General features: G+C 47.1%; 1 protein-coding gene across 1 annotated transcript in view; it reads right to left on the bottom strand.

Moving 5' to 3' along the window:
* The window catches only part of TGFB2 (transforming growth factor beta 2), an 87,361-nt gene extending 73,740 nt beyond the window's left edge, over positions 1–13,621 (bottom strand). Inside the window, exon 1 of the mRNA XM_056852958.1 lies at positions 13,266–13,621. Coding sequence (XP_056708936.1) covers positions 13,266–13,608 — 343 coding nt within the window. The 5' untranslated portion in view covers positions 13,609–13,621. The remainder of the gene's footprint in view (positions 1–13,265) is intronic.
* Positions 13,622–15,510: the final 1,889 nt, after the last annotated feature.

Below are 15,510 nucleotides of genomic sequence, written 5' to 3' on the forward strand. Positions count from 1 at the left end.
GTAGCAGATGAATTTATAGCCATTTTGCTAGGATTTACAAAAATTGTCATAATATTTTTACTGTATTCTCTCAACTCTTTCCCTCCCCCATATGTTTGTCAGATATTTGGGAAAAGACTAAAGGTGAGGATGTATATTTATTTATTGGAGCATGAAGAGAAACTGGTATGCTAATCTACAAATTAAAGGCCACTATTTTAGAAGGTTATAAGCAGGGCATGAACATTGCAGCCCTGTTGTAATGGAGAAATGAATACCTTGATTAACACACAAGGGGCGCTGCCCCCAGATAGGGTCACCCTCTTTCCTGGGAACAAAGCAATAACCTACTTGGATTTCAAGCTGAAAGGAGACTGCTTCCCCTCATGGAGACAAGTCTGCGGAGGGAGATGACCCTTTACCCACCTGCCAAGAAGAAGCAAGACAGATTGCTGTTCGAATATCCTGGGTTAAATCCTAAAAGTTGAGGGCATGCACCTTGCTATGATTGGGGGAAATGAGCAGGGTAGCATATGTGGGAAACCAAATTTCAGGATAGGTTAATGGGAAACCCTCGCAGTTGAAAGAATTAAAAGGTTTTTAAAAAATTGTGAAAAGTGCACAAGCCAAGGACCAGGGAAAGGGGAGAAAATGAGCGAAGTCTGCCATGACCAGCATCTGCTTCAAAGTTCCGGCTTTGATTGTGCCCATTCCTCAGAAAGGAAATGTCAAGGTAAAACCAGTAACTTGTACAACCTAGCTGGCTTCTTAGTTTTGTTTCTTTTGATTAGTTTCTGTCACATTCCTGCTAATGATCTGAGTTTCCTATGTTTCTGTGCTCCTAGATATTAGAAATGTTTGTTAATGTTCTTTTTCTTTATTTAAAAGATCTCAGACTGTGATCAAATAGTCTTATCCAAGCATTTGGCCATTCATCCATGCACAGATCGAAACTCCTGACCAGGCTAAAGTTAGTGAGTACGCAGGAGGTAAGACACCGACCGTCGCCTCTATCAGCACCTCAAACTGCTGATAGCAAGGAAAGGGCAGAGTCTGAGTGACAGCAACCTACCCCAAACAATAGAAGGGAAGAGAGCAAGTGGGCAAGCTCCTCTCTCATACTTGCAGATTCCTCACCACCTCTCAGTACTTTTAAGCAAGTAGTAGAGCAGGGTGGGAAATTAATTATTAGAAGCCCTACCATGTGGTTTATTCCATGGCACCTGGTATTCTAGAGTACACCTCTAATGGAAACTGCATTTCAGCTATCATGACTAATACGACGCTCCTCCATTCGTTTCTCTAGATTCCTTTCAGACAATTCTGCCAAAGCCCACCACAACGTCCTGTGGCACCAAATTTAGTAAGTTAGTTGTATGTTACTATCATGCGAGAAAATCCTTTCTTTTCATTGTCCTGAATCTACAACCAAATACCATCATATGACCCCATGTGAAGGAACAAAATGTCCCTGCCTTCACAGTCCTCACGCCATTCATGACTATGTGCCCACAGTTCTCTTTTTCTACACTACCGCACTAACACACACTGAGCTAACACTTTCATGCAGTTATACATCATGGCCTGAAGTTCTCCTTCCTGGATGGCTTCAGCCAGTTCAGATACCACCAGTGTATATGTAAAGCTGGGATTGTTTTAATTGCTTTCGCCTTATTTAAATTCATTGTCGATGTCTCTGAGCACTCCTATCTAGGTTTCCTATAGAGGTGAATGGCTGCCCTTTGTGCTTATGGACCAAACTACGAGTTACCAATTACACAAAGTTCACCACGGGGGTTAGCAGCCATACTGCAGGTTCAAGTTCCTGTGGCAACTCTATTTAGAAGCGCTGCAGCAGCCCAGTTCTGCTCAGGACTGCGCACAGGGGAAAGGAGGGACTTCCCTCGACCCCTGCATTATTTTCCCAAGCTGAAACTGTGCAGAGGGCACTATTTGCCCCATAGGGGGCTGCACATGCACTGAATGCTTGCACGTGCAGCTCCCCAACAGGGCAGCCAACGTGGTGTAGTGGTTGGAATGGCAGATTCTAATCTGGAGAAGAGGGTTTGATTCCCCACTCCTTCACATGAGTGGCAGCCTCTAATCTGGTGAACCAGGTCAGTTCCCTCACCACTCCTACACATGAAGCCAGCTGGGTGTCCTTGTACTAGTCACAGTTCTCTCTGAACTCTCTCAGCCCCACCTACCTCACAAGGTATCTGTTGTGGGGAGAGGAAGGGGAGGAGATTGTAAACCGGTTTGATTCTCCTTAAAAGGTAGAGAAAGTTGGCATATAAAAACCAACTATTCTTCTTCAAATAACACCCCAGCACCATTCTGGCTTGGGAAAACAGCACAGTGGATGACAAGAGCCAATCCTCCCCACCCACCCACCCACCCCATGCCTTGTTCCTCACTAGCATTGGGCAAGCCTGGCCCTTTGAATCAAGGAATTCCATGATGAATACAGTGCATCTTTGCGTGCAGAATGCACAGATACACAGTGCATCCCCAAACCTCTTCCTCTGAACAAACTCCACTCACTATAGCGACAAGGGACAAGCTATATGTGCCAAAAAATGTACAAGCTGCTAGTGCCTTGTCTCATTTCTTGTCAGTATACTCCATTGATTTTGCGTGTCACAACTGTGTGACACCATGCCAGTTGCAGCTATAGTTGAGGACACTAGGATACAGCATCAGGCCTCAGCTGTAAGGCTGAAAGGTGACCCCCCCCCCAACACAGTTTCTATTAGCAGAAGCTAAAGAGCACTGTGTTACATAGCAAAGTGTGTGTCTGAACTCCAGTGGCCTGTTATTGATTTCCTCCCACTGCCCATCTTTCACCTAGGATTGCCACTTCCAGTACCTCACAATTCCTGGCAGTAAAAACAACAACAAAAGTAAATCGGAGTCAATTATCCTAGGTTCCATCATGATTAACTAATCAATATTGCAACAGCATAAGTAGGTGTAATGTGGATTGGTAAATACATGCAAAGTGAGCCCCATGGTGCAGAGTGGTAAGCTGCAGTACTGCAGTCAAAGCACTGCTCATGACCTGAGTTCAATCCTGACAGAAGTTGGTTTCAGGTAGCCGGCTCAAGGTTGACTCAGCCTTCTACTCTTCTGAGGTTGGTAAAAGGAGTACTAAGCTTGCTCTGGGGAAGGCAATGGCAAACCACCCCCCATAAACACAGTCTGCCTAGTAAACACTGTGATGTGACATCACTCCATGGGTCAGTAATGACCCGGTTGCTTGCACAGGGGACTACCTTTACCTGAAATATATGCAAAAGTACAACATGAGGGAATCTTTAGATAGTAGAATGCACTATACCATTTCAGATGGTCAGTGGATGATCATACTTGTCAAGGCTTTTGTACATATATATTGGGGGAGGGGAAACACCATAGACAGAAATCCAGCTCAGTGGTAGAGCATCTGCTTTGAATGCAGAAGGTCCCTGGTTCAACCCCTCCATCTCCCGTTAAAAGGTTCTAGTAATAGGTGATGTGAAAGACCTCTGCCTGAGACCCTGGAGAGCCGCTGCTGGCCAGACAGTACTGACTTTGATGGACTAAGGGTCTGATTCAGTAGAAGGCAGCTTCATGTGTTCAAACAGTGAATTAGAACCTTTCTTCCAAACAAGCTAGTTTTCTTCTTGCATGGAGATTTCTCTTTGCAAAAAGGGCTTTCAAACAGTACCACCCATCTGCCACTTGAAGTGGCACAGGCAAGCCCTGCTGCTGACCAGTAGCCTGTATCTTAACGCTCTGCCACTTCAGCCTGAGGAGACTTCCTCCAATTGAAGAGGCACTTAGGCTGGAAGAAGGCTTTGCTGAAAGGAATGGCAAGATACAGGCCGCTAAGGGAGAGAATGGGAACAACTGGACAAGGTTTAAGCATTTCTTTGGAAACTGAAGAGGGAAGGAAGAAGTATTCAGAAACTAGAAGGTGTTGAGAGATTTCTACTTCACCGTGACCATGCTCTGCACAGAAGACCAATCACCACCCCTGCAAACGCAGCTGAAAAGACCTAGTGGATCATCTCATTCAACCAGCTGTAGTGAAGTTGGAAATTCTATAGTCTGCAAGATGACTTGCTCAATCTTTCTTGAAAACCTCCAAGGAAGAAAATTCCACAACATCCTCAGAGGGTAGTGACATTTGGCAGCTGGAGATCCTGTGCATAGTGGAGAAGTATCATGGGATACAGCCAAGACACATAATCTTTTCTTTCTCCTCCCCTCAATAAAATGAAAACTTAACATATTACACACACATACAAGTGTGATGTATGGCAGGCACAGGTGTCTGCTCCTGTACTGTATGCAAAACTACACAAAGTCCTTCAAGACTAACACAATTATTGTGGCCAAGTGGCTACTTTAACAAATATGCCTGATGAACTGGGCTTTGCCTCTTCATTTCCCCTTTTTTTCCAAGCACTTTTTCCTCCATGTGTGCGTGTGTGTGCGCGCATGCGCCGTCAAGTCACAGCTGACTTACGGTAACCCCGTAGGGTTTTCAAGGCAAGTGATGTTTGGAAATGGTTTATCATTGTCTGCCTCCATTTTACAGCCCTGGTAGTCCTTGGAGGTCACCCATCCAAATTCTAACCAAGGCCAACCCTACTTAGCTTCTGAGATCTGATGAGATCAGGCTAGCCTGGGGCTATCCAGGTCAGGGCTCTTCCTCCGCAGCCTTTCATAATTTCCCAAAATATGAAAGACTTCAGATCATCTTCTTCAGGCAGACCAAGTCTGTTTCATGTTGAGGTACTTGGTCGTTGTCCCAGATGACTAGTTTTCACTCTTTACACTAGAGGGAATTGGGAGATGTCCTGCACTTGCACTTTCCCCAAATGTGACTCATTTTCAAGTGTCTGGATTTGTCTCTGTTCCAAAATGAGATTTGGCCATTGTCAAGTGTGGGGATGCCCTAGAACCATGTTATCAGCATGTTAGAGGCAGGGCAAAGAGGAGGACTATCAACTTGATGATACTGCTCAGTGAATGAGCATGAAGGTCAGCATGCTGTGCCTGCTTGGCCAACGATACAAACCATCCTACTTCCCTGATAGATATGGAACTTCTAATGCTTCCAGCCCCACCCGAGTTACACATTATGCACAAGTACAACTGTGTTTAATTTCCTTCAACAGTTGTGACTATATGAACTAGTCCTTAGTCTAAAATAGAAAGCTGCAGCTGACAGCCCTGGGACACATCAAGCCTTCTCTGCAATTCTACCTGCCCCACCCACCCATCCACCCACCCTCATTCCAGAGAGAAAAGTATGGACATCTGAAACAATGGAATGACACCAAGCCGCTGTGAACTCTGAACATCATACTCTACTCCTTTGCCAAAGCAGCTATCTGCTAAAAGTAGTTGTTGGCCAGGACTTCGAAAATTTCACAGCAGAACACGTTATATCTGTTAGGCCCAACTTGATAACCCACTGCTTCTTTACTTCCCTCCTCAAAGCATACTGGCCAAACTTATTATTTATGTCTGTAAGTGCCATCAAGTCACAACTGACTTATGGCAACCCCAGCATGGGGCTTTCAAGACAAGTGAAAAGCAGAGGTAGTTTGCCATTGCCTTCCTCTGCAGAGTCTTCCCCATCCAAGTATTGACCCTGCTTAGATTCTGAGATCTGATGAGATTGGGCTATACTATACCATTCCACATCCAATCAAACTTATTACAACACCACAATATCCATCAGTTTTCTACCTAGCACAGGCCCAAGCATATGACTGATTATTGGAAGTAAGTTCTCCAGAGTTTCACTTTCTTCCTTACTAGTAAGTGTTATTAGAGGTGCAGCTTCAGTTCCCTTTACCCATTCCTGCTTGAGTATTCCTCTGTCCTGTACTGGTAACTCAATTCCTCTGAAGGTAAGAACTGCTCCCCCCCCCCACACACACACACATAAACACCAGTAAATCAATTCCTTGTTGATAAAATAGAAACATGCCATTGTATGTAGCTGGTTTATAATGTTTTCTTTCATTAGGTAAAATACTCAGCAAAGGAAAAAAATGATGTGAAGCAAATATTCATGCAATAGAGCTAATGGAAGGATAAATCACACCAGTGGCTCTCATAAAATTGAGGTGTAGACTAGAGATTCAATTTAAGGAGTAGAGGTAGGGGGCTGAGCTGTTCTGCTTTAAATTAGTTTAACTTTCATGTGGAACTGCTGTGAAAAATATAAACAGTTGCAGTTTTTCAGGACTCTGTAAATTTATACCCCAACTTCCAAACATCAAAGTGATAAGTTATTCTCTAAACGTAAGCCCAGTTCTTACTCAAGCAAAACTGTCATTACAGCGAACGAAAGCTTTCCTCAGTAAAGAAGACATAATTGACCCGTTTATACCTCTTGGAGACAAAATGTACAATCCAACCTCAATTCCCAATTTTAACTGATTCTTCTGCAGAAAACCAAAGCCAAGGGGGCAAGACATGTCAACAGCAAGACTGAACAAAATCGCCATCACCCAGTTCCAAGCCAGTATATCTGCTTGTAAAGAAGGTTGGTTCATACATGCACATGCATCACTTGATGGCTGAAAAACAATTGGCACTTGCATGTATGAAGTCTCCACCACACACAGAACACCACATGCCAAACACTATCTCACCTTAAATACAATGCTTTTCAAAAGAGACAATCCACACATTCAGTGATCACGTGTACAGTAATCAAATAATGTGTGAATGAAATTTGAATGGCTGACCTTGGTCCAGTGCAACAGTTGGTACCCCTGATCATATGGCTACAATAAGGCATACAAAAAGTGTCTAAAATGTCCAAATATTTTAAAATGCATCAATATACCTCTCAACCTAGCCCCATCTGAGGATATTTACATCTGCAGATCAGGGCCAGGTGGAGAAACAGGAGATTTTTCTGCAAACTTGCCCCCTCCCCAACTTGCAGAAAAATCTAAAAACTCATCCGAAATGGAGGGGGGTTAACACCCCCCCCAAGAATTTCTCTGCACTTGTGCAGAACCACCATGCCGCCTCCCCTACAATCATTCCCTCTCTTCAGCAGTGATGCTGTGTGTAGGAAAATCAGCAGTGGCACTCTCTCTGGCAGTGGCGCTGCAGGCAGAGGAACCATTGCTACATCCCCACCACTACTGGGTTGCCATCACTGCTTCTCCAATGACTGGGGGGGGGGGAGAAGCCAACAGTGGCATGGTGGGTGGGTGAGGGAAGGAGAGAGGGAGGGAGAGTATAACAGTAGGTATTGGGCGAGAGAAAGACAAGGAGAGAGAAAGTGAGGGAAGGGGCGGAGGGAGAGAGGGGGAAGCAGTGGTGAGAGGAATAGGATGCCTGCTCCTGTATGTTCCTTGCAGGTCCCCACTTGTTCACTCTAATGGGAAGAATTTCCAAGCATTTGCCTGTTGGCACCTCTGGAATGATGACACAGGGCAGTGGGCTTAACAAAAAAAAAATGGCTGCCACAATAGGTGGAACCAACCAAAAAAGGCTACCACAAGCAGCCAAGCACTTTCTAAAAATGCTTGGTGGGAGTCAGGAAAGGAGCCAGCAGGGGGTGCCCACAGGGACCATGTTGGGGAACCCTGCATTACACTTTTGAGGAGTACACCTAAAACATTTACAGATGGCAAGACTAGATATAATGGACAATATATTTTGGTTGAACATTAGGAGAAACTTCTAACAGTAAGAGTGGGACCAATAACCTGGGGAGAGGGTGATTTTCCTTCACTGGAGGCTTTAACCAGAGGCTGGACAGCCAACTGTCAGGAACATTCAAGCTCTGGATTTCCTGCACTGAGAAGGGGTTACAGTAGATGCTCTATACAACCCCTTTCAGGTCTAGGATTCTACAATGATACATATACATCTGACAGCATGTCACAGACTGTGACCAATCCATATTTTTATCTGCATAGATGACAGAACTACACATGGTTGGAAGCCACAATTTGTAGTCCTCCCTGTATACCTATTGCAAAACATTTGTCTGATACTCTACATCATATTAATTGGCTTTAGCTAGTGGCTCTTGCCAAACTTGAACATATGAAGCAGACCATTGGGTAATCAAGAGCAGTATTTTCTACTCTGCCTGGCAATAGCTTTCCAGGGCCTTTTCACATCACCTTCTTTTTTGTGCTGTCAAGTCACAGCTGACTTATGGAAACCCCATAGGGCTTTCAAGGCAAGAGACGTTCAGAGGTGGTTTGCCTGCCTCCATGTCATGACCCTGGTATTCCTTGGAGATTGCCCAAATCCTAACCAGGACCGACCCAGCTTATCTTCTGAGATCAGGCTAGCCTGGAGCTATCCAGGACAGGGCCACATCACCTTCTCCTGACCCTTTTTAAGTGGAGGTGCTAGGGGTTGAACCTGGGACCTTCTGCATGAGAAGCAGATAGTCTACCACAGAGCCATGACTCCCTTCCCTAATAAAAGGCTTAGGGCATATCTACACTACAAGTTTATATCAATCTCATACAACTTTGAAGATAGCTTCATTACTTGTGGCAAGCAATAATGGCAGCTTTTTTAAAAAAGGAAAAAGAAGAAGTAGTCTGATTACTACTCCCATTGCCTTTTTAGGCCATATATGACTCATATAAACTTAAATGAACAAGCCAGTTAATAAAAGCTTTTCCAGGGTATCACTATATATAATAAGGAGGTGCTGATCCCTATGCAGATAGCAAAATCCCATTACATGGAACCAGCCTCAACTATAAATAAGGGTTAAGAACCCAGTTTTCTGCAAACCCCAAAGCCAAAAAAAAACTTACTAGGAATGTCCGTGCATGCATAAAAGCAAACTGCACACAGTTTGGGTACCAATTTGGGTTTCACAGCAATCACAATGCAGATTTGGTATAGGATCTAGGAGGTTGTGACCTCTTGGAAAAAGAAGAGGCAGCAATGATGAGCAGGACAAAAAAGGGAGGCTTCACAAAGCTGGAAGATGAGTGCACATGAGCAGGAAATGGTGGGAAAGAAATAAAGAGGGAATGCGAGTCCCCCTGTAAATCATTCAGGCTTTCACTGTCTAATCATTACATAAACTTATTTGGACTCAGCTGTGAGGATTATTTTATACCTGTTCAACTGTGATGTGTGGGCCCTGTAGTTTGGGATGGTGTTGAAAATTCAGCTAGATATTCTCAGTTCCCTTGACATTTTTTTTTTTTAGAAATCCCTAGGAAGTAGGAATGATTAATGTTGGTGATAGATCGCCCTATGTAGCCTTGTGTGGAAGCCAGATCCATTAAAATCTGTCGAAGTTTTCCCATTGACCTCCATGTGAACAGAGCTGCAGTTCTGAGCTTCACATTACCTCAGCTGCAGCACGCTGGAGCCTTCCAGGGAATCAGTAGGTGGGAAGACGGCACCCATCTGAAGGGAGGATACGTTCCTACATTTTGGTGCTGAAAACCACTCAGTGATACGGCCTTGTCGGTATTTTCCCAACCTAGGCTGGCCCATTTGGTGCACGAGTCGATTTCTGTGTGCCTTCCGAGTCAGTGCGTCTTTAAGCCCCCTCAGACCATCAGGCAGGAGCCCTGCACTCCCTTATTCCCTCAGTGCCAACTATCACCAAAACCTTAGCACAACTTCACTTTGAGCCTTAAACCAACAGCACGTGAAACGATTAATTTGAATAAATTCTGGGCTAATCAGATCCCTTCTTTAAATGTTGACACAGTATTATTTATATCCCATAAATACCTTCTTGACTAAAATTCATCCCAGGAGATTGGCACTATGCCAGTACTATTCATATTTACTGTATTTATATAGTACAGTTGGCCAAGGATAATATTTAAGACAAAATATGCCTTGGGATATATACAATATCTCTTTGCATTTTCCTTTTAAATCTCTCCATTGCTAAAAATATTTAGACTGAACTTTACAAAATGTCCCACAAAGACCTATCAGGGATCTGGGCAGTGATATATAGCCAACTGTGAGTATAATTAGAGCATATTTGTAATACTTGGGCCGCAGTCGGTTACCAAATGCTATCTCCTCTGTGGTAAAAAGATTTTTTTAAAAAAAAAACTCTGAATGATGGTTCTTTTCCAGGCCTTTCACTCTATGACCTCAGTATATTTCATAGAGATCTCCCTTCCCCTCCCTCACCACTGCCTCCCAAGCTAGTGCGGGAACTTGAGAGTCAGAAGGAAAGTGAGTGAAGCGGTCCTGCTTCCAAGTCTTCAGAACACCAAATGCATATTCAGTTATATATATATATATATATATTAGTGAATTGAATATGCATCTGGTGTTCTGAATACACACACACGTATTATATATATATTTAGTTATAGTTATATATATAGTTATAGTTATATAGTTATTTTTTCTTCCTTTCCCCCCCTCCAAATGTACTGCTCTGCCCAGTATATATAACTAGACAGCAGTGGAGAAACAGTTAACCCACTTACTATGATCTTCCTAATCAAGCATTGGCACAGCTGGACTGCCTTGAAGCTAGCAGGCCTTCAGCTCTTAAACTTCTGATGCTCCCTATTGGTGGATACCTGTAATCTACACTTGTCTTCTGCCGAATTTTTCTACAGCCTGGGCTCCGAAGTTGATTTTCAAAAAATAGGAGGACTTTTATTACTGGGACAACACTTTGCTTTATTCTGATATTTTAATTGCCCAGAAAGCAAGGTCGGGGTTTATTCAGTCTTTTTTGGCAGCGCCGGTTCTTGACGCACTTGTGGAGAGAGCAGCAACAGCAGCAGCAGTGTGGTCAGAATGATTAGGGGAGGTTACCTCAGGAAGAAAAAAAGCTTCTTTAAAGGTCATCAGTGTAGGTCAAGAAGCTCTTCTTAGGGCCTTATGGTCTTCATCCATCAGTAAACATTCTCAGAGCAGGGTCTGCCTGGGTGCAAATAAAGGAATGACTTCTTTGCAAAATGCCAGCCAGTGTGGGTGGGTGGGCGTCTATATTGTTTTTTCTGTCTTAAGTTGTTTTTTCTGTCTCAGAGCTGTTGCTACAAATTATGCTTAGGGATCTTGCACATACTCCCTTGGCTCCAACACACTTTATGAAGTCTTCCTTCCCTAGGGCAACAAGGGTGGAGTGTATTTATCACAGCCATGCTGGATGGAGTCTTAATTGCAATAATAAAATCCTCTGCCTGCTGGGGTGTCCTCTACCCTGAGACTGTCCCATTTACCAATAAAAGAAGAAAGAGGAGGCATCTAGGAGCAATGGGGAGGCTGGAGTTCTCCAGCTGGCATCCTAGGACTCTCACTAGCAAGCCTCAGCAAGCCTCAAAGCTACACCTTTGTTACATTCAAAATAAACAGCAGAGGCTGCAATTAGAAAGTCTAGGATAAAGTTACTATTTCAACAAAAGGTACATGCTTTTGAGGGACAGACCAAGCATGCTGAGCATCAAGTACTGGAGAAGCTATTGGGGAGGGGCTGGGAGAAACAAACCAGGGAACAGATACAATTTTGTTCAAAGCATGTTTTCTTTCTGTTACTCCTGGAGCAAAGTTTCCTACAAGTTCTTTTTTGAAAACTTCTCTTCCCCCCCCCTCACAAAAAAGAAGGTGTGACATTACTAACACAGCGAATGATAGTAAGTTGCACAGCACTCTAAGTTCAGTACTCCCTGGCAATAATCCTTAATGTGTAAATTTTACAGCTGGGGGAATGAAAGCTACCAGAAAGATGGTCACAGGAGCAAAGCAAAGCTGGGAGTCAAAAGTATTGGCTGGGATTCGAATTCACGTCTCGGGCTCCAATACTCAAACTCTGTCTCTGGTTCTCAACCAAGATATCAAGCCAGCTCCATTCAAGCTCTAATTTATTTTTCAGAAAGGAGCACATATAATCAGTTCCAGTTAGAACATTCACAGGCTGTATCCATGAAGTTAGATTTTTTTTTTTTAATGAAGGGATTGTCATTTGGTACCTGGAAATAGGGTCACCACAGACTAGAGCGACTACCCAATTGAAAAAAAGGATCTACAGAGGCACTTCCCAGGACCCATCCTTCTTGGTTGTACCAATTTTAACAGCGATCTTCGGGGGTGGGGAGACTTGCTTTTGGGGTGGAAATATTTCTGAATTTGATTTAAAAACAACAACAGCTAAGGTACATTGAAACGGAACCCTGCCCAGTTCAGACACAAACCAGCCATGGAAAGATCCCTTTTAGAGGTTACCAACTGTACCGGGGACTGGAAATTGATAAGAAGAGGAGGGGAGGGGGGTTGGGACAAGTCAACTAATCCTATTTGTGGGAGGTTTGTTGACCCAGGTGCTGGCAGAATCCCGAAGGGGAAGCCTATACTGATTGCTGGCTGCTGAAGCAGGAATGGGGGTGGAGAGCGTCCCAGGGAACATTGGGAAGAACAGATTTCCCACCCAAAGGAGAACTATGAAAAATAAACACGAGTTCGAGGGTGAGAATGCAAAGCACAGATAAGGAGGGTCTGGCACCTGAAGGCACCAGGCACTGCCAAAGATGGGGGGGAGGGGTCCACTATAGCTGTCAGTGACTGCCCCTTGCATTCAAAGGTGACTCTAAAACGAGAAGGGCCAGAAACAATGCCTCTTTGGGAGTCAGGCCCTCTCTCCAGGAAGCCCTTCTTCTTGGCAACAAAGGCAAACGTCAATGCTCAGAGGTACCCTCCTCTATTATTTCATGCGTCCCCAGACTTAAGCCAGTGTGGTGTAGCGGTTAAGAGCGGTGGTTTGGAGTGGTGGATTCTGATCTGGAGAACAGGGTTTGATTCCCCACGCCTCCACATGAGCGGCAAAGGCTAATCCGGTGAACTGGGTTGGATTCCCCACTCCTCCACCAAAAGCCAACCGGGTGACCTTGGGCAAGTCACACTCTCTCAGCCCCACCCACCTCACAGAGTGTCTATTGTGGGGAGGGGAAGGCGATTGTAAGCCTGTTTGAGTCTCTCTTAAGTGGCACAGAAAGCCGGCATATAAAAACCAACTCTTCTTGTTCTTCTTCAAAGTTCAAGCGAGTCTCATTAAACCTGGGTGACAATCCCTTCTTCCCCGTCGCCACCCCTTCAGAGCAAAAGACATTGCAGAAGCAATGACAGAGCTGCAAAAAACAAAACCCAAAAATCCCTCAAAGGAGCCAGTTGCGCGAAAAGATGACACCTGAAATTTCGACGACCCCCTTGCAAGACAGTTCCACGCACTGTCCCTCCTTCTAACATTTTGATCTGCCCTCTGTCTCTCGCGCACGCACACGCATACACACGAGACTTACTTTCCGAATGGAAAAAAGGCAGGTCGATCTTGTAAACCTCCTTGGCGTAATATTCCTCGTCGCTCCGCTCCTTCTCGCAAGTGGCCGCCCGGTGGTTCGCTTTCTCCTGCAGCAGGTCCCTTGTGCTGTTGTAGATCGAAATGACCTCCGGGGGAACCTCCTCGGGCTCCGGGAACTCTTCCGGAGGGCTGGTGAGTTTCAGTTTGCTCAGGATCTGCCCCCGGATCGCCTCGATCCTCTTGCGCATAAACTGATCCATGTCGAGGGTGCTGCAGGTAGACAAGGCGAAGGCCACCGTGGCAAGATCCAGGACGAGGCAGACGCTCAGGAGGTAGCAGTGCATTTTAGAGAGGGGAGCGGCAACCCACATGGAGATCGCGCCGCTTTTCCCTTCCCCCAAAAGGTGAGCTGGGTGCTTCGCTCGGTTTGTCCGGTGGTGACGTGCAAAGAAAGTCGAGGCTTTTTTTTTAAAAAAAAGATGTATTTATGGGGGGGGGGGGTTGTTTGTTTTTTTGGAAAGGTCACGACAGATCGCCAGTCCCAACACCAGCGTGCCCAGGTCCGCTGGTCCGACGTTGCAAGACGCGGAGCGCCACAGGTCGCAATTCCCGGTGCAAAGAGCGCGAGCGGCCGTTTGCCAGCGCAACCCAGCAACCGCTCGCAGAAACTGCAACAGGTTGACGAGGGCGAAAGCACAAGAAAAGGCAACAGGTTGCCAGGTTGGTGCAAAGGCTGCTCTCCCGCCGGCACAGAGCGCGGACAGGACAGGCGGCCGCTTCCCCCCACCCCCCTTGGCCACAGGCAGCTCAAAAACCGCTCGGCACGGTCCCGACCCGACCAAGGAATCAGGCTCGTCCCGCAGTTCCTCCGCGAGCGGCCGCAGCAGCCGCCGCCGCTCCGACGGGGGGCTCCCGAGCCCGGCTCCCGGCTGCCCCGCGCGCTCCCCCGGCGGAGCTGGCACCGGCTGGCCGTCGGGGACGACGCGCCCCCCCCTTCCCGCAGGCAGCCGGCGGCTCCCCCCTTGGCCTGGGGGGCTGGGGTCCGGCCGCGGCGACGGGCGGCCACGTGGAGGGAGGCGCGCGCGCCGGGAGAGGCGACCGGCGGAGGGCGAGGGCGGCCCGGCTGGCTCCTCTCCCGCCAAACGCTCGCCGTCGGGTCTCTCTGCACCCCCCCTTTCCCCTCCCCGTGGCCCGCAGGCGGCCGCCGCTACTCTCCTTTGGCCCCAACCCGCCAGCTACCCTCCCTCCTTCTCGGCTGGGCCAGCCGCTGCCTCCTCCTCCTCCTCCTCCTCCTCCTCCTCCTCCTCCTCCTCAATTCAGCAACAGCAATAATGTAAAAAGGCCAAGCCACGGTCCACAAGGCAGAGCCGCCGCCGCTCGGCCCACCCCGAGGTTTCTCACAGGGGGGCTCGGCCAAGCGCGGGGTCGTCCCCCCCCCTTTTCCCCGGCCTTGGCCCCTTCCCGCCCCAAGTGGCTGCCTGGGCTGGGCTGGGCTCCTTCCGCCGCGGCTGGGCGAGGCTCGCGTCCCTCCTCGCGCCCCACTTCGCTCGCCCCGCTGCTCGGGAGAGGGCCACCTGGGCCAGCCGGGAACATCACGGGCTCGCCGGGAGAGGGAGGCTTTATAAGGGCTCTCCCCCCCCCTCCCCGCGCACCATGTGTTTGCCTCCCGACGAAAATGACGTGGTGGGGGAATCGCGGGCGGCGGAGGCTTCCTCCAATTACCATTGCCTTCGCCTTTCACCCGGGCTGGTCGTCCTCCCCCCCCCTCCTCCCCCTTCTTCTTCGGTGATGCAAGCAGACCTAGGGAAACCGGGGAACGGCCCGGCGGGGGTCCGCGTCCGTAACAAGACGGGAGATGGGAGTAGAAGAGGAGCTCGCTGGCTAGGAGGGCTCAGATCTTAAAGGAGACGCTGCGGCGGTTTGGTCCCTTTGTCGGCAGGGGAGCGAAAGGAACGGCGAAGAGGTTTCAGAACAGTAATCCCCCCCCCCCCCTTTATCAAAGACAGGAAGGTACTGGGGTTTAAGAAATCCAGTATTTTCTTATAAGAAAACAGAAGCTGAATATATCCTTAAGGACATACATTTTATAGGAGAGATGGTGGTGGAAGTTCATCCACTGCTCCCCAACTTATGTTTTTTTTTTTGTTTTTAAAGTAAAGGTCCCCCTGTGCAAACACCGGGTCATTCCTGACCCATGGGGTGACGTCACATCCCGACGTTTACTAGGCAGACTTTGTTTACGGGGT

The sequence above is a fragment of the Euleptes europaea genome, chromosome 7 (genome assembly GCF_029931775.1).
Source record: "Euleptes europaea isolate rEulEur1 chromosome 7, rEulEur1.hap1, whole genome shotgun sequence".
In the NCBI taxonomy this organism is placed as follows: Eukaryota; Metazoa; Chordata; class Lepidosauria; order Squamata; family Sphaerodactylidae; genus Euleptes; species Euleptes europaea.